This window comes from Saccopteryx bilineata, unplaced genomic scaffold, assembly GCF_036850765.1.
Source record: "Saccopteryx bilineata isolate mSacBil1 unplaced genomic scaffold, mSacBil1_pri_phased_curated manual_scaffold_42, whole genome shotgun sequence".
In the NCBI taxonomy this organism is placed as follows: Eukaryota; Metazoa; Chordata; class Mammalia; order Chiroptera; family Emballonuridae; genus Saccopteryx; species Saccopteryx bilineata.
In genome coordinates this window covers 126,298-145,539 of record NW_027095468.1, presented here as the reverse complement: position 1 = coordinate 145,539, position 19,242 = coordinate 126,298, and the positions used below count along the sequence as shown (strand labels likewise).

At 43.2% G+C, this 19,242-nt stretch overlaps 1 protein-coding gene across 1 annotated transcript in view; it reads left to right on the top strand.

Moving 5' to 3' along the window:
* The window catches only part of LOC136318331 (microtubule-actin cross-linking factor 1-like), a 64,120-nt gene that overhangs the window by 13,017 nt on the left and 31,861 nt on the right, over nt 1-19,242 (top strand). The window contains 9 exon segments of the mRNA XM_066250690.1: nt 821-968; nt 8,657-8,861; nt 8,938-9,008; nt 10,192-10,362; nt 11,002-11,168; nt 16,683-16,842; nt 17,175-17,235; nt 17,238-17,441; nt 17,444-17,496. Of these exon segments, the coding sequence (XP_066106787.1) occupies nt 821-968; nt 8,657-8,861; nt 8,938-9,008; nt 10,192-10,362; nt 11,002-11,168; nt 16,683-16,842; nt 17,175-17,235; nt 17,238-17,441; nt 17,444-17,496 (1,240 nt within the window).

Here is a 19,242-nt window from a genome sequence, read left to right as displayed (position 1 = left end):
TAAATCTTTATAAAACAACTTACTATAGTTAAATCTATCTTTTTATTTATATAATACTTTGGTTGCTCTGCTACCACCCACCATGAAATCTGAAATGCCCACTAGTGGGTAGTAGCGACCAGGTTGACTACCTCCGATATATATAATCTTGATTTAACAGATGACGGCCTTAGTGACTAGAGGAAAGTAGTTGCTCAAACCAATGCAGGTAGGTAATTTAGGGGAGGGGAGAAGATGGGGACAAATGCCAAGAAGGCTGTATTTTTCTTCCCCTATGCTAAGGCCTTTAAGCTCTGGCTTGAAGTCTGATAGATGTGGCTGGCCATTTCCAAAACTGAGTTCCAAATTGATTTCTCTTTTCTTCTTGATTTTTTTTATTTGTGAGTATACTTACTCTAACTTCACAGAGCCTCTGTTTTAACATCTTCCTTGCTAAAGGAATTAGCATTTGAATTAGGCCTTGAGTCAACTGCCTAAAAAGTAGCAGAGCAGGACTTAAGATCCAAAGCCAGCATCGTTTCCATTGTATCTGAATACCTAAATAGCAGATTCCCTTTAGTTTTTCTCACTTTTACTTTAACTTGAGTAAGATTGAAGTCTCCTTTCCCCAGAAATGTCCAAACAAGGGCAACAGATTCCTCACTCTGATGCTCTCCTACATTATACGTGGTCAGCCAAAGCTGCTGTGGCAAAGGATGATGGGAAGGAACGGCCCTGTTAGGAAACTGATGCCATTGTCTCAGAATGTACTTAGTTTTAGTTTGCGTTGACTTCTTTACACAGCTTAGTCTGGCAAGTAACAAAACCTCTTCGTTAACAGAGGGGAAGATGCATCATTTTGCCAGGAGCAATTGGATGAATTCTGGAAGCTAGTTAGTACCTTCCAGAAATGGCTGAATGAAACAGAAGGGAGTATTCCACCTACAGAGACTTTCATGAGTATTAAGAGCCTGAAAAGCAGATTGAATGCCTAAAGGTAGGTGAACAAAAAGATCTCCTGGGCTCGGGCTAGACAGCAGTTTAGAAATATATATGGATTCATGTCCAGCTGTGGGAAAGTGGTGTGAGATATCAAATCATCCATTTGTATCAGAATAGAAATTCCCACCTATCCCTTCCCCCTACCCGAGCACTGAGCACCAAAAATCTCCTACTTAAAAACCAGGCCTGACCTGCCTGACCTGGGTGGCGCAGCAGATAAAGCATCAACCTGGAATGCTGAGGTCACTGGTTTGAAACCCCAGGCTTGCCTGGTGAAGGCACATATGGAAGTTGATGCTTCCAGCTCAGCTCCTCCCCCTTTCTTTCTCTCCTTTCTCTAAAATGAATTTAAAGATCAAAGAAAAAATATAATAATAAAAAGCCAGGCCCTGTGCCTGCCATGTGGTGGTGCAGTGGATAAGGTGTTGACCTGGAGTGCTGAGGTTACTGTTTGAGATCCTTGGCTTGCCTGCAAAAGGAACATACAAGAAACTACTGTGAGTTGGTGCTTCCCATTCATCCTTTGCCCTGCCTTTTTTCTCCCTCTTTCTTTTCTCTAAAATCAATAAATAAAATCTAAAACAAATAAAAAGCAACCCAGGCCCTGGCCGGGTAGGTCAGTAAAGAGAGTGCAATCGCAGTATGCCGAGGTCAAGGGTTCGATCTCTGGTCCCTGGACAGGGCACATATGAGAAGGAACCAGTGAGTGCACAACTAAATGGAACAAGTTAATGCTTCTCTGTGTGTGTGTGTGTGTGTGTCTCTCAGTGTCTCTCTTTTTCTCAAATCAATGAAAAAATTAAAAAAACAAAACAAAACCTGAAAACAAAATAATAATATTGGAATAATACCTATGAAGTTTCAACTGTCTTTTGCATGCCTCTCATGCTATGGTGGGTCATAAAAAAGACATTTATGAAAGTCAAGTCCTTGAGAAGCTTAAATTCTCATTGTATATTTGAGAATTAGACATTTATATGTGAGCAAGTGATTAGGAAATTGAGGAGATAAGAACTGTACTATAATTAATAAAGAAAAAGTTACAATCACATCGCTGGAAAGTAGATTCAAGGGTAGGACATGCATTTTCCCATTCCCTGCAGAATCCCTCTGAACCATTTTTGATTTGTGGTCATCCTGCCTCTGCTTGTACCTCTAACACTTCTTTTTGTTGAAACTAGCCTCCAGCTAACTCGTGCATTTGTCCTCATTGTCTTCATAAAGCTAGAAGCACAGGAGCTTCTTTATTCTCCTGCACCTTCAAAAAGCAGCGTACAATTGGCCTTTAGTATTCACAGGTCCCTTTTCTGAGATTTCACCAACTATAGATTGAGAATACTGTTAAAAAATATTATGTTGGCCCTGGCCGGTTGGCTCAGTGGTGGAACATCGGCCTGGCATGCAGGAGTCCCGGGTTCAATTCCCGGCCAGGGCACACAGGAGAGGCAGGCACCCATTTGCTTCTCCACCCTTCCCCCTCTCCTTCCTCTCTGTCTCTTTCTTCCCCTTCTGCAGCGAGGCTCCATTAGAGCAAAGATGGCCCGGACAATGTGGATGGCTCTGTGGCCTCTGCCTCAGGCACTAGAATGGCTCTGAATGCAACAGAGTGACGCCCCAGAGGGGCAGAACATCGCCCCCTGGTGGTCATGCCAGGTGGATCCTGGTTGGGCGCATGCAGGAGTCTGTCTGACTGCCTCCCCGTTTCCAGCTTCAGAAAAATGGGGGGGGGGAAGAATATATATATAATGTTGTTGCTTGGCTAGTAGTGGTTGGTGCAGTGGATCAAGTTTCTACCCAGAACTCTGAGGTCACTAGTTCAAAGCCCCAAGGTCACCATCTCTGAGAGTGGTTTCATTAGTGCAGGGTCACTGGCTTGAGTCAGGGAATCATCTACATGATCCCAAAGTTTGCCAGTTTGAGCCCAAAGGTCTCTGGCTTGAACAAGGGGATGCTGGTTCAGCCCTGGTTAAGGCATGTACTAGAAGCAGTCAGTGTACAACTAAAGTTAAAGCAACTATACATTGATGCTTCTCACCCTCTCTCTCTCTCTTTCTGTCTCTCACTCTCAAAATATAAAAATTTAAATGAAGGAACTCTTTAGACATATATATATATATATATATATATATATATATATATATAGTATATGTGTGTGTAAAATGTTGCTGACTTGTACAGTGTAGTTAGGCCTGTGCTGTGAATCAGTGCACAGCAGAGCCCCCCCCCTTTTGTATTTTCCTGAAGTGAGAAGCAGGGAGGCAGAGAGACAGACTCCTGCATGTGCCTGACTGGGATCCACCCAGCATGCCCACTAGGGGGCAATGCTCTGCCCATCTGGGGCATTGCTTTGTTGCAACCGGAGCCATTCTAGCACCTGAATCAGAGGCCATGGAGCCATCCCCAGCACCCAGGCCAACTTTGCTCCAATGGAGCCTTGGCTGTGGGAGGGGAAGAGAGAGATAAAAAGGAGAGGGGGAAGGGTTGAGAAGCAGATGAGTGCTTCTCCTGTGTGCCCTGGCAGGGAATTGAACCCAGGACTTCCAAAAGCCAGGCCAAAGCTCTACCACTGAGCCAAATGGCCAGGGCCGCCTTCTGCCCTTTTAGTGTAGCCTTATGTCATGAGTATTCTCCATATTTATGTATAATCTTTATAATTACTCGATCTGGTGTTACTTGACTTCAGAACCTCCTCTGAAATACAAGGAATAAACTTGGGGAGAGGATAGGTGGAATTGTGGTAATTAGAAACAGAATCAAAGGCCCAAAGCAGAATTCATAGGAATGCTGATGAGCCAAACTTATTGGCACCTATAATTTCTGTTTTTTAGTGGAGGAAGGGGAACAGAACATCATGAAAGAAAAGATAGGGAATCTTCATTTTGAAACAACATAAGAAGGGTTCATTTTAATGTATTTGTTAAAAGAATGCTGCTCTTTATGTCCTTGATTATACTTATTGTTCATTTTTATTATGTTGAAGAACATTGATTAAAGTTGAACCTTTTTGGTTTTAACACAAATCTTCATTCCAAAGTATGTCAAGTACCATTCTAAAGACTTAATTGTTTTACCAGTACTTGCTTCACAAAATTAGGGCAGGGTCCCAAGACTTCCAGTGGTGATTTAAGAAGGAAATTTGGATTTCCTTGAGAAAGGATGAGGAGTTATTACTGCTATAGAGCTTTGATGCCTGGCAGCTAAAATGATTTGTCTCTTTCCATGAATATGTTGTCTTGTGCTGTGTTAACTTCCTGATAACCTGAGCTTAAAGTGAGTGCCAGAGGCCAAATTCAGTGCCTCTATGTATTCCTAACATGTTTGTCTTGCCCTGTTTGTCTCTCTGTCCTTCGGCTCAGGTTCCATACTGCCCTCTGTAGGAAGCTCTGTAGGCAGTGTAAATGGACACCACACCTGCAAAGGTGAGAATGACATTTCAACAGTGCCTCTTTGTTGGGTGTGTTTTAGGACAGTGTTCGTGTTTACACCTGTGTATGTTTTCATATGAGTGGAAGAACTGCTGCCAGGATGGGTGTGAGGGTAAAAATCTGGGGAGAGACAAATAGTGCCTCTTTTTTTGCTAGCTAAAGGCTATACAGATTGGCAGCGAGTGAAATAAAGTACTAAGGAAATAAACTGGACCATTAGATAAGACCAATAAGGGAAAACCTGGAAGATAATACTATATATGTGAATCTTTGAATTATAAAGAAGCTACATAGGATAGGTAGTCTAGTCTAGCCCTCAACCTCCCAATTAGGTGACTTCTCTGTAGTTTAGAGAAACGAGAGCAGAAAGAAGAATGCCCCAAACCCTTAACTCTCATCACCCTTGTTGTTCCCATGTTTATTTAGCATTTTATTTATACATCTGAGTATATAGTGCCAAAATTAGAAAGCAGAATGAAAGCTCTTTTGCTTTGTGTATGTAAACAGAAACTTTTATGTGATTTAGCAGGAAGATAATTTGTAGTACGCTATGAATAGGAGAGATGCTTAATCCTGATGAGTAATTTAGTAGTTAGGAACCAGTAGGTTTGCTCAGAGTTAGTCCCAATCTGATTTCTCTTTCTAATTACATTAGATCTGATGGAGATTCAATGCAACATGTCAGATGTAAACTTGAAATATGAGAAATTTGGGGGAGTGCTGCGGGAACACCAGGAAAACCTTCAGGCTGTCCTCAGCAGAATGCAGGAAGTTCAGAAGGAGGCAAGCTCAGTGCTGCAGTGGCTGGAATCAAAAGAGGAAATCCTAAAAGGCATGGATGCTTCTTCATCTCCAACCAAGACCGAAACAGTGAGAGGCCAAGCTGAATCTAACAAGGTACTGTGTTTACATTAGCTGCATCCCAGATGCTAAAGGGAAGGTCCTGCCTGAGATCAGGGACTTGAGATGAGGAATGGTCAACCACCCCAGTCATGATGAGCAGTATAGTTGACTTTCAAATGCTTCATATACCTAAACTCTTTTTAGAGAATTATCTTACCTATGAAATTAGCAATTGTTTTTAAGTCAGATTCAGAAACCAAGCCAGTTGTCTTTGCAAAGAGAGGAGCCCTCAGAATCATGAGCTTGTTGAGAATGGAATCTCCTTTTTTTTTTTTTTTAAGGTAAGAGGAAGGGTGATAGCGAGGTAAACTTAGGCATGCACCAGACTGGGATCCATCCAGCAACCCCATTGGGGCCCATGCTCTAGTACCGAGCTATTTTTAGTGCCTGAAGCTGATCTGCTCCAAGGAAGCTATCCTCAGTGCCCAGGGCCACATTTGAACCAATTGAGCCATTGCCTACAGGAGGGAAAGAGGATAAGAAGGAGGATAGGGAGCAAAGGAGAAACAAGTGGTTGCTCCTTCTGTGTGCCCTGACTGGGAAATGAACCTGGGCTGTCCTTATGCCAGGCTGATGCTCCATCCACTGAGCCACCGGCCATAGTCAGTATCTATCTCATTTTATATACAATGCTGCAAACCAAGCCATTCTCATGCCTTTCCAACTCTTGGAGGTTTCTGAATAGGTGTGATTGCAATTTGTTCTTAGGATTGACATGTTGGACTAAGTAAAATATCAGAGAAAAAAGATATCTGAACACTTAAGTGAATGTATTTGGCCAGAGAGATTTGCTAGTGAAAGTTATCCTGCCTTCCCTGGATTTTTCCAGTTGTACTGAATAATTAAAGGAAAATTAAAACCTGCATTCCCTGAAATGTTAAGTATCAGATCTGTAAGTTGATCAAGCCCTATGATCAGTGTTTCAGAGTTAGAATGGACCTTAAAATTTATTCTAAAGAAATGGATAGAGGATTTGTAAATGTTTCCCCAAATCTCTACCAAGTGATTGCTTGAATTTCTGCTCAAACACGTCCAGAGTCAGGAATGTGATCACTTTAAGTGACACCCAATTCTTTTTTTTTTTTTTTTTTTTTGCATTTTTCTGAAGCTGGAAACAGGGAGAGACAGTCAGACAGACTCCCGCATGTGCCCGACCGGGATCCACCTGGCACGCCCACCAGGGGCGACGCTCTGCCCACCAGGGGGCGATGCTCTGCCCATCCTGGGCGTCGCCATGTTGCGACCCTCCTGGGCGTCGCCATGTTGCGACCAGAGCCACTCTAGCGCCTGGGGCAGAGGCCACAGAGCCATCCCCAGCGCCCGGGCCATCTTTGCTCCAATGGAGCCTTGGCTGCGGGAGGGGAAGAGAGAGACAGAGAGGAAGGCACGGCGGAGGGGTGGAGAAGCAAATGGGCGCTTCTCCTATGTGCCCTGGCCGGGAATCGAACCCGGGTCCTCCGCACGCTAGGCCGATGCTCTACCGCTGAGCCAACCGGCCAGGGCGACACCCAATTCTTTGAATAGCTGTGAGAAAGCTCTTTGTTGTTTGAAATCTGCCCTTGGATCTTTGTGTGTCAGTTTAAGGAGCCATCCAGAACAAGCTTCCTTCTTCCCATGTCCTATTTCTTCAGATACTTCTTATTTACTGGATTGCCTAGAACCTTCTCTACGACAACCATTTTTGGTTCTTTCTGTTATTTGTTCCTGAGAAGACAGTACTTATATTGTCTTGCAGTATAGGACCAGAGGGACTCAGGATTCCAGGGCAGCTTCTTTAAAAGTTTTAGTACTAAAGAATATTCAAGTTAGAAAGTCAGTCAAAACACAATCTAGCCTGTACCCCCTCTTTCAGTTTACAGATGGGAGAGAGTCTTTTGGATTTGAGTGGGCCGAATTGATCAACAGCTTCTTTCAAAGTGAGAAGTAGTGGAAACAGTTTGCCAGCAAAAGGTCTTTTAGTTGTTAAATACTGAGCACAGGCATCAGTCCACACCTCCTTTCTGCCAAGAACCTCTCTGGCTCCCTAAGCCTCAGGCTCCCTTCAGGGTTTCACTGCCAGAGCTCTACACACCCAACTATTGGCTTCACTTTTCCATTAAGTTTGTCTTACTGACCGCACAGTCCAGAGATTCAGAAATTTTAATAGATTTTTTTTCCTACAGAAAATGACCATCATAAAGGGAGCTATATTTCCCCTTTAGAAATGTAGCTGCCTCTGGAAGAGTTTTCCTGGGTTGCCCTTTCTACTTTCTTTGTATAACTGTCACCAGGTGACTAGGCTTTCGTAAAAGCCAATCACTGTGGACAGGATTGTGGGCCACCTTTCTCTAGTATTTTCCTTTTTCTAACTTGAAATATAGAATTATGCTTTTCAGCTGGCCCCAGGGGGCTCGGGTTTCCTTGGGTGTGTGCAGTTATAAAGGAGCCCAGGTGTCTGAATGCCAGCTCCGCTGCTGAGGTCTCCACTGCCTCTCCCCTCAATCCCCATTCCTCAGTCATTGACACCACTCAGGTCTGTGAGCAGAGAAATACTGGTGGAAAAAAGGACCACGACCTGATGTGAGAAGGGGGAGTGAGAAGGGGCCTAGAGTTTATCCAATAACTTGGTCTCTGAGCATGGCCAAATTCCTTAGACAACCAAAAAGTGCCAGGTTTAAGACTGGAGTGTTCTTGGGTTTCGGCAGGAGAGCCCTAATGGTGACATTGGAGGGACTCGGACAGCCCTTGGCCGGAGAACTGGAGCCAACAGCCAGGCAGGTGGCCCGCCAGAGCGGGCGCAACCCTACCGGTAGATGGGGCCCCGAGCGGGCCTTTCCAAAGCCGGCTGGGGGAGGCGAGAGCACCCCTTAGGGTTCACTCGCCCTGCTGGGCGTACAGCCCAGCAGGATGGTACACGACCGGGTGTGGGGGGGAGCTGGGCCGGGAAGGGGGGGTGGGGTGGGGGGGAAGAGGGTGGGACTCTCCCTTGTCAGGGGATTTGTGCTGCTTGGCGAGACTCGAGCAGTGCCGCGCCCATCCTCTCGCCCTCCCAGGGGCGGGGCTTTCCCTCTGGCCTGAGGGCCGCGGGGGGCGTGGCTTGCTAAGCCCAGCGGCTGGCGCCCAGGCTTTGTGTTCCGGAACCGCGCAGAAGCCCCTCCCCCGGTGCCTCGGCCTCCAATCCCCTCCCTGTCCGCTCGGGTCTCTCCTTTTTTCTGCCCCCGCCCCGCTCCCTCTCCTCCTCCCCTGAGCTCTGTGTCGCTCCGGGGCTTTGGCGGCAGGGAGGGCGTGGAGAGCTGCCCGCTTCCAGCGAGCCTCGGGCAAAGGGCGCCTTTTGTTCCCAGCGAGATTTTCTTGCCGGACCGTGACAGCTGCAGGCCGGGAGTGTGGCAGCAGCGAATAGAGGCGGCTGCTTGACTTGCAGCCACAGCGCGGCAGCTGCGGCCCCGGGACTGGCGGCGGCGGCGGGGGAGGCGGCAACCACAGCACGCGGGACTCAGCTGCCTGAGGGACAAACTAACTTCCTGAGCGCGGGACCGGAGGCGGACGCGGCCCGGAGCCACCTGCCAGCCAGCGGTGAGGCAACCCTGGCCCTCGGTGTGCGCAGCATGGCGCGGGGTAGCGGGCCGCGCTGAGCAAGCCCTTCCTACAGCTCCTCGGCAGCTACGCGGCGGCAGCAGCGGCGGCGGCTGCTGCAGCCTGCCGGCCTCTCGAAGGCCCAGAGTCAGGCTCCACTCTCTTTGTTTTCCGACCACAGCGCAGGACTCTTCTGGGAGCCACAATAATGCCATGATGTTTTGGAGACAGGAAGCCCCAAACTGACCCCGAATGAAGGACTTTCTGTGTTTAAAGTTGCAGGAATATCCGCCGACCAGCCCAGTTCAAATGCAAACACCCGAACTAGGGAGGACGAATGGCTACTTCAGACCAGCTGGACTCCCAGGGCTGGAACTAAGGATAAAATGAGAGGAATTTTTAGGAGCTTGGGCCATACTCGAAGACTAGAGAGGCTGTGCCATTGTTAAAGGACACAATCGGTTAAATCCTCTGCTTCCAACTCTGTTTGGGTGAGAAGTGAGTGGAACTAGATATTGAATAAGACTTGTCAATATCAGATGATTTTTTTATTGACTAAATTGGAAAGAGCCGTGCTCTTTAAAAAACAAAAAAGCCATACAAGGAATTGTTTTGTTTGTTGATTAAATTATACCCTAACCTGCAACTATGCGGCTGCTAACCTATGAGGAAAAAGCTGTTGCTCTTAGTTTCTCCCAGGATGGTTTCAAAGTGGGACTTACAGGCCTTTCTGGAGGGCAGAGCCAGTTGGTGGTTGGGATTATGAACATGTAAAGGGATTTTTAACTTATGCAGAATGCATTTTGGGGAAACTCAAGAAAAACTTTTAAAAGGTTGATAGTTCATTTTGATTGAAGAAGTATGGGAAAGCTACTCAGCAGGCCAGACTGTTTAAGGCAGAACCCCACCTGTCAGGGGAAAGGAGAGGAAGAGGATTGCTATGTTCCACAGGGGTCTATAAATGATACAATGAGGATAAATGAACAAATTGACCAGGGGTCAAAGCTGAATCAGATTTTGAAAAGCACCATGGAAAAGATGGAAGGAAGTACTATATCCAGCAACGGTACCTTAGGAGCAGCATCTAATGTTTTTGAGTCTAGAGCACCAGAAAGGAAAACGCTAGATGAGAGAATAATATTTGATGCACTGAAGCTAAGCAGTGATGTGCAGAAGTCAGCACCTGTGCCGCCCAGAAGAGACATTTAAATCTAAGGTTTCCCTGAATGCAAATAAAAATTTAGTCGTTGCAATCTCTAGTTATGAAAAGGAATCAGTAATTTGAAAAGCTCTCTCCTTCTCAAAATGAGCCTTTGTGCCTGTGATACAGGTTGCACAAAGAACTGCACAACAACAGAAGGCTTTGTTGCATTGTGAGAAGTTTCAAGATGCCTTGGAGCCATTGCTCAGCTGGTTGGCAGACACTGAGGAGCTCATAGCCAATCAGAAACCTCCATCTGCTGAGTATAAAGTGGTGAAAGCACAGATCCAAGAACAGAAGGTAAGTGAGAATGTTGGGACAGTGAACTCTTAACAGCCGCAGGGAGTGGCAGACAACACATTCGCTTACACTTTAGGAAGCGTGTTCAGTTTTAGTAGAATCACATACTTTGTGTGATCCTGAAAGAGAAAGGTAGACATTTATTTTTATTATCTTTAATGCACTAGTTTACTGTGGCATGTATTGGACTGAACACTTTGACTTAAGTATCCTATTTCAGTGTTTTAGCCACAGCTTTAGCTTAAGAGGTTTTTGGTGTTTTAGGGTCAGCAAAAATTTAAACAATGCATTTATATAATTTCATGTATAAAGAAAAGTCTATCTAAATATCGGGAGGGTGTTAATTTTTATTTCAGTGCATTTTTCTCCTGGTTCAAAGTAAGTTCCCTGTTAGTAACGTAATGATGGCAGTCACTGCTCCATTTAAAAACTTAATTGTATGAAAAGTTTAGTGGACGGTGGGAACTGTGCTGTATACCTTATGTTTTTGCCTCAAGGTGAAAAAAGTTCCTTCTATTATTAAGCTTAGTATTTGGTGGGGTAGGGATTGGGGACTTGTTTTTTCATTCTTATTGTGAATTTTAAAGTGACCAACCCCATGTTATCACTTTTCATTCTTTTTAATCATGTGTACGATAGCTGCTCCAGCGACCCTTGGATGATCGAAAGGCCAATGTAGACATGCTTCAAGCAGAATGAGACAGACTAGCCCAGTCAGCTGAACTGGCTGATAGAGGAAAAATCACTGGACAGTTGGAGAATCTGGAAAGTAGATGGGCTGGGCTCCTCAGCAAGGCAGCAGCCAGGTAAGGCCAGAGGCGTTTTGAGAATGGGTCAGAGAAGGTTTGTTTTGCCCTATTTTTGACTTGCTATCACTGAGATGCTCTAAAAGCTCCTGGGTGCTTCATACAGTGCTTTGAAAGGTATTTAATGGCTTTTATCTTAAAGAGGGTACAGTCTTACAGATGATCCTAATAACCAGAATAACTCTCAGGTTATGACTGTCACTCCTCCCTAAATTACTGAGACTTGGAAGACACCTTGGTCTGTTTTTCTGCTGCAGCATAATTGTGATTCCAAGTGAAAAGACACAAGATTCCTGCCATACAGCCAGTTAATTTTCTGAGTGTTTGAAACAGATTTTTTTCCCCTTTGTATTTATAAATAATGTTTTTGATACTTGGAATTTAAATTTTCACTGATTTTCTTTCAGCTTATTAGAATATTAGATGTTTTTGCATCATAGAGCTAGTCTGTGGTTCTGTTAAATGTGCTTTCAAGAAATGCATAAATATTACTTTCTTCAATAAATGGCAAAAAGACAGGTAGTATACTTTTCTCCTCTACGGCAATGCCTTCTCATTCCATAACTAAAAGTTCCCTCAGTGTCACATGGGTTTAATAAGCTACATGGATGTCTTTACTTTCAGCCTATACCATCCCCAGTTTTAAAAATAAATGATAGCTGATCAGAAATCAATATGAGAATAGTAGAGTTGATTATTTCTTATTGTGGTCTAATTCAGTTGTCTACCAATAGCAGTCTTCAAATAACTTTCTCCTCAGTCTGTTTACTTTCACCTGTTCATGGCTTATGTCTTATCTGAGTTACAAAGCAATTGCTTGCCCATATTAGTGAGAAAAAACAAAAAATTAAGAATTCAACTTATTTTTATTTCCAAATTTCACTGCTTCTTTCTCTGGCCATTTCTATCAGGATTGCCATTAAACTTCCAGTAACCTAGGCCTAAAACCTCAACCCTACTGTTAGTTCCCCTTACCTCCTACCAGCACCCCCAGTTTGTCACATCTACCAGCATGCTAACTTCTGTCCATTTTACGCCTATGGTGTCTTCCAATTCACGTACCTCAGTTCATGACTTGAGTTCTCATTTATTTGGCTTAGTTCACACGAAGTAGCTTCCTAACCAATCACTTTACTCATCACTCTGCTGCCACTTACCCCAAGGCCTTTGCCCCTTTGCACACTCAAAAACATTAAATGTTGCCTATAAATAAAATCTAAACTATCAATAGTTAACCCAGCATTCAAAACTTTCTACTGTTCGGTCTTAACTTACCTTCTTAGTTTCCCCTATTCCTCTCAGTCTTTATACAGTGTGTCCATAAAGTCATGGTGCACTTTAACCAGTCACAGGAAAGCAACAAAAGACAATAGAAATGTGAAATCTGCACCAAGTAAAAGGAAAACTCTCCCAGTTTTATACCTATTCAGTGCAGTTCGATGTGGGCTCACGCACAGATTTTTTAGGGCTCCTTAGGTAGCTATCCCGTATAGCCTCTACAGACTCATCACTGACTGATGGCCCACCAGAACGGGGTTTCTCCACCAAATTGCCGGTTTCCTTCAACTGCTTATTCCACCGAGTAATGTTATTCCCATGTGGTGGCGCTTTGTTATAAATGCGCCGATATTCACGTTGCACTTTGGTCATGGATTCAAATTTAGCAAGCCACAGAACACAATGAACTTTCCTCTGTACTGTACTGTCCACATCTCGACTGGCATGGCCATGGGCTGCTCCACTGTATACATAGTGTTACGTCATCATCTGCGCATGTGCACATGCTGCCCCATCATCCTACAGAAACTGAGAGGGTTTTCCTTTTATTTGGTGCAGATTTCACATTTCTATCGTCTTTTGTTGCTTTCCTATGACCGGTCAAAAGTGCACCATAACTTTACAGAAACACTGTATTATAGGTAAAGAAAATCATATTTTGTTCTTCAGTAACTTCTCTCAGTCTCCTATTCTGTCTTTTTGCTGGTAGTGTTGCATCTCCACAAAATACTTTTGCCCATCTTCCCTTCTTCTGTGAATTCCCTAAGTACAGTGGTACCTTGAGATACAAACAGACTAATATACGCATTTTTTAAAGATATGAGCTGCAACTTGGTCCATACTTTTGTTAGAGATCTGAGCGAAATTCCAAGATACAAGTCATGATTCGGGAAGCTGCCGCTAGTTAGCACGTTGGTGCACGGGTCCAGTATCGGCAGTTTGATATACGAGTTGACTGACTTTCAAGCTTGGTTACAGAACAAATTAAATTTGTATCTTAAGGTACCACTGTATAGAATAATCTCACCTTCCTCTTAAATACCTGTTTATTAGTACCTTGTGCTATGGTTATTAGTTTATATAATATTTATCTCCTGGGTCCATACTTTCATTAAAGTCATGATTTGTTTCTAAAGGACTTATGATTCTTGTTCTTCCCTACTCAGTCCCATCCTCTTGGCCTAACACAGTTTTTAGGCCATTATTTTAAAGAAAAATGTCAAGAGCAGCTTCATTTTCTATAAACATTGTAAAGATCTTTTTGGAGTTTTTTTAGAGTACTTTATTATTTTTTTAAGTATTTTTTAAAGAAAGAATGGGAGAGAGAGGGATAGATAGGGACAGACAGGAACGCAGAGAGATGAGAAGCATCAATTATCAGTTTTTCAATGTGGCACTTTAGTTGTTCATTGATTGCTTTCTCATATGTGCCTTGACCATGGGGCTACAGCAGATTGAGTAACCCCTTGCTCAAGCCAGCAACCTTGGGTCCAAGCTGGTGAGCTTTGCTCAAACTAGATGAGCCCACGCCCAAGCTGGTGACCTCAGGGTCTTGAACCTGTGTCCTCCGCATCCCAGTCCGACTCTCTATCCACTGCACCACTGCCTGGTCAGGCTAATTTAGAGTTTTAATACTAGATTTTCAATGCCTGTATATTATTTGAGGTTTTCTCTTTGCACCCCAAGTCCTGTATACATTGAGTTTTTCACACTTTCAGATTCCAAAATTAGAGATGAATCAAAAAGACAAATTAGGGCCAATTTTTAAAAATGAAATTCTAGTTTAATATTAATCTTTAAAATAATATGTTATTGTTTGCAAGAGAGAGAGAGAGAGACCAGTGAAGCATCAACTTGTAGTTGTGTCATTGTAGTTGTTCATTGATTGCTTCTCATACGTGTCTTGACTGGGGACTCAAGCCAAGCCAGCGACCTTTGGCCTTCAAGCCAGTGACCATGGGATCATTTTGATGATCCCATGCTCAAGCTGATGAGCCTGTACTCAAGCTGGCAACTTTGGCGTTTCAACCTTGGGACTTCAGTGTCCCAGGTCAACCCTGTATCCACTGTGCCACCACTGGTCAGGCTAGTCGTATTAATTAAAGATATATTTTGAAGGCTGGTATAAACTAACTAAGAAAGAAAATTCTATACTTTATGTTGACACTTACAAATGGCATCTAGAAATGTTTTTTTTAATATTTAAACAATTGAATTTCCTGATAATTAAAAGGGCATACCTTTATATTTAAATCATGTCTTATTAAAATAAGTGGCACAAAGGAGCTCTTCGGTAAAGGTTTGCTGAACTAAAGTGCATCCTATACTCCTGAGTCTTTTCAAATGATAGAGGAGTTAGTCTGTTCCTAACACTTTAAAGCAGTGGTCCCCAACTTTTTGGGGCCATGGAACTGTTTAATGTCAGAAAATATTTTCATGGACCGGCCTTTAGGGTGGGACAGATAAATATATCACATGACTGAGACAAGCGTCAAGAGTGAATCTTAGACGGAGGTAACAGAGGAATCTGGTCATTTTTTAAAAATAAAACATCGTTCAGACTTAAATATAAATAAAACAGAAATAATGTAAGTTATTTATTCTTTCTCTGTGGACCACTATCAAATGGCCCATGGACCTGTACTGGTCCACAGCCTGAGGTTTGGGAACCACTGCTTTAAAGTCATCATTATGGCCTTTATTATTAATCTGTGTGCCGATAGAGTTCTGTGGTGGCTCTCCTTATTAGACTGTCTCCAACATTCAGGCTTCCTCTCCCCTTTGTAATTTGCTGTCTTTAATCTGAGGAAACTTGAAATCCAAGCTTAGTAAGGATTGTTATATTAAATAAGGTTTAAGATTCCAAGTGAGCAATAAAGTCCATGATTCTGCCATTTGTGTTGGCAAATTTAACTAGTCTGAGGTGGTGGTGTTGTTTTGTTTTATTTGTTTGGTTTGGGGTGGGTTTTTTTGTTTGTTTGTTTTTTTATTTTCACCTAACATTTACTACTTATCCATTTTTTTTGTATTTTTCTGAAGCTGGAAACAGAGAGAGACAGACAGACTCCCGCATGCAACCGACCAGGATACACCCGGCACACCCACCAGGGGGCGATGCTCTGCCCACCAGGGGTCGATGCTCTGCCCTCTGGAGCATCACTCTGTCGCGACCAGAGCCACTCTAGCGCCTAGGGCAGAGACCAATGAGCCATCCCCAGCACCCGGGCCATCTTTGCTCCAATGGAGCCTTGCTGCGAGAGGGAAAGAGAGAGACAGAGAGGAAGGAGAGGGGGAGGGGTGGAGAAGCAGATGGGCACTTCTCCTGTGTGCCCTGGCCAGAAATCAAACCCAGGACTTCTGCACACCAGGCTGACGCTCTACCACTGAGCCAACCAGCCAGGGCCTGGGGTGGTTTTTTTTTCTCTTTTTTTTCCTTAAATCTGAATTCAAAGTTATGTTCTGGGGCTTGAAATTACTAGAAGCATTACTGGATTTGGAGAGATGGGAAGGAAGGTCTAGTTCACAGTCTGCCTTTGCTTTTCAAATGCTCTATTCTCTTCACTCACAAATGAAGGTAGTAGTGACAGAGAGAAAAATGGGAACTGATGCTTTTCCTACTCCTTTAAACTGTATTTTGGTCTCATGTTTAGATGATGCATGAGCTACATTCCAAAGCAGAAAGAACATTAGAAGGTCTGATATCATCTTCATTGTACTTTTTCAACTCACTGGGCACCTTGGACAAATCCTTAGGCCTCCAGGGTTGGTTCTCTCTTTTGTAATAGGGAGATAATAATTCTGCCAACACTGCAAGGTTATGACAAAATCAAAATAAGGTAATACTTTTGAAAACCTTTAAAACAGCAGAATGCTATATATGCGTGTTTTGTTTATGATTGGTACTCAAAATGTGCCTGGGTAAGATTGATCTTTTACTGAATATAGTACTGTTATACTGTTATCTGTTTTAAAATTTTTTAAAATTTTTTTATTCATTTTAGAAAGGAGAGAGAGGGAGAGAGAGAGAGAAGAGAGAGAGAGACAGAGAGAAGGGGGGAGAAGCAGAAAGCATCAACTCCCATACGTGCCTTGACCAGGCAAGTCCAGGGTTTTGAACTGGCGACCTCAGCATTTCCAGGTCGATGCTTTATCCACTGCATTACCACAGGTCAGGCTCTGTTATACATTTTAATGTGACTTTTTTGCCTTAGCAATTTGTTCTATGTATTTGCGTAGGCAAACACAACGAGAAGATATCCTGGTTCTAGCCAAATAGTTCCGCGGGACAGCTGAGCCTATTTCTGACTTCTTATCTGTCACAGAGAAAAAACTTGCTAACTCTAAACCTGTTGGCACTCAGACTGCCAAAATATAGCAACAGATCATCCTGCACAAGGTAGGAGGTAGTTACAGTAAGTGAAAACAAAAACTAGAATCAGAAGCCATGGAAATTAAACTGCCTTCAACATGCTAAAATATGTATTTTGAGGGGGTTTTTAAAGTTTAAAATATGGTCACATTATTAATTGGAGTAGTCACATCTTTGGTAGATATCTACTAATAGTCTACCACTTAAAAAAGAAACACAGTTCTTGTGTTATTGTTGCCCTTCAGTAGGTAAACTTTTTTGTATTATTATTTAATTTATTACATCATTTATTCATTGTTTCATGTTTACTTTTCATTTATTTTGTTTCTGTTATTCATTTTTTCCATCTGGATTTCCAGGCTCTGGAGGAGGAAATAGAAAGCCATGCAACAGATGTGCACCAGGCAGTCAAAATAGGGCAGTCCTCTCCTCCCTGGCATGTTCTGCAAAACAGGGCATGCTCTCAGAAAAGCTAGACTCCTTTCAGGCCCAATACAGTGAGATTCAAGACCCGTGCTGTCGAAAAGCAGCCCTGCTTGAACAAGCACTGTTTAACGCTAGACGGTTCGGGGAGGATGAGGGGGAGGTGCTCAACTGGCTGGCTGAGGTTGAGGACAAGCTCAGTTCAGTGTAAAGGATTACAGACAGGATGTCCTGCAGAAACAGCATGCTGACCACCTGGTATTCATGTTTTCCATTCTTATTGGTTGTGTTTCTAGTTATTTTGTCATTTTGATTCATGTTTCTCTTAATTTCTTTTTTTTTATTCCTAACATTTCAACTTCATACACTAGTGCATAGTTACAGACTTGTTGCTAAGAACTTAGCTATTTTCTGATGAGTCCATGGAAATATCTGTACTTAACACTCTGGATTAGGAATTCTAGAAAATGGTTCAGAGTATAGTCAGGGGCCATCTCAATTCCAACTCCATTTACCTCATTAGGTAATGTACCGCTCTGTTTCCATTTGAAAAGCAGCTTTCATAAAACCAGATTACCTAAACAGTTCCCAGGGTTTGAATTATACAGCTATAACTCTTAAAATAGTTCTAGAATCTGTATGCTAAATTCCATGGGTTCTGCATTGTGTTAGAACAGTTTGCCCTTTTCAATTCATCAAGTGAGGTTCATTAAATTTCATTTCATGACATTTCTTTTGGGATGGCAAAAATAAGCAAAGCAGGGAGGGTTTTACTTTTCTGTCTCGTAATCTAAACTCCCATCTGCTTTGGCCCTGGCTAGTTGGCTCAGCGGTAGAACGTTGGCCTGGCGTGCAGGGTACCCGGGTTTGATTCCCGGCCAGGGCACATAGGGAAAGTGCCCATTTGTTTCTCACCCCCCCTCCTTCCTCTCTGTCTCTCTCTTCCCCTCCCGCAGCCAAGGCTTTATTGGAGCAAAGATGGCCCGGGTGCTGGGGATGGCTCCTTGGCCTCTGCCCCAGGCACTAGAGTGGCTCTGGTTGCGGCAGAGCTAGGCCCCGGAGGGGCAGAGCATCGCCCTCTGGTGGGCAGAGCATCGCCCCTGGTGGGCGTGCCGGGTAGATCCCGGTTGGGCGCATGCGGGAGTCTGTCTGACTTTACTCCCCGTTTCCAGCTTCAGAAAAATACAAAATAAATATGTATTTACAAATACATTTTATAAAATATATTTGTCCTAGGTGCCTAAGGATTTGTCCAAGGTGCCCAGTGAGTTGAAAAAGTACAATGAAGATGATATCAGACCTTCTAATGTTCTTTCTGCTTTGGAATGTAGCTCATGCATCATCTAAACATGAGACCAAAATACAGTTTAAAGGAGTAGGAAAAGCATCAGTTCCCATTTTTCTCTCTGTCACTACTACCTTCATTTGTGAGTGAAGAGAATAGAGCATTTGAAAAGCAAAGGCAGACTGTGAACTAGACCTTCCTTCCCATCACTCCAAATCCAGTAATGCTTCTAGTAATTTCAAGCCCCAGAACATAACTTTGAATTCAGATTTAAGGAAAAAAAAGAGAAAAAAAAACCACCCCAGGCCCTGGCCGGTTGGCTCAGTGGTAGAGCGTCAGCCTGGTTTGCAGAAGTCCTGGGTTTGATTTCTGGCCAGGGCACACAGGAGAAGTGCCCATCTGCTTCTCCACCCCTCCCCCTCTCCTTCCTCTCTGTCTCTCTCTTTCCCTCTCGCATTTTTATTTATTTTGTAAATAAATAAAAATTTATTTTTATAAATAAATATATTTATAAAACAATATATTTGTATTTTATATTTTGTAAATAAATATAAAATACAAAATAAATATAAAATAAATAAATAAACTCCATCTGCTTTGTTGATTTCAGATATTGAGAGTTTTTAACCAGGATTAAAATCTACCTGTTTCTTGCTTTCTTCTTTTGAAGTGTCTTATTCTTTGTTTCACATATAAACAATTTTGCTGAATTCTACTTT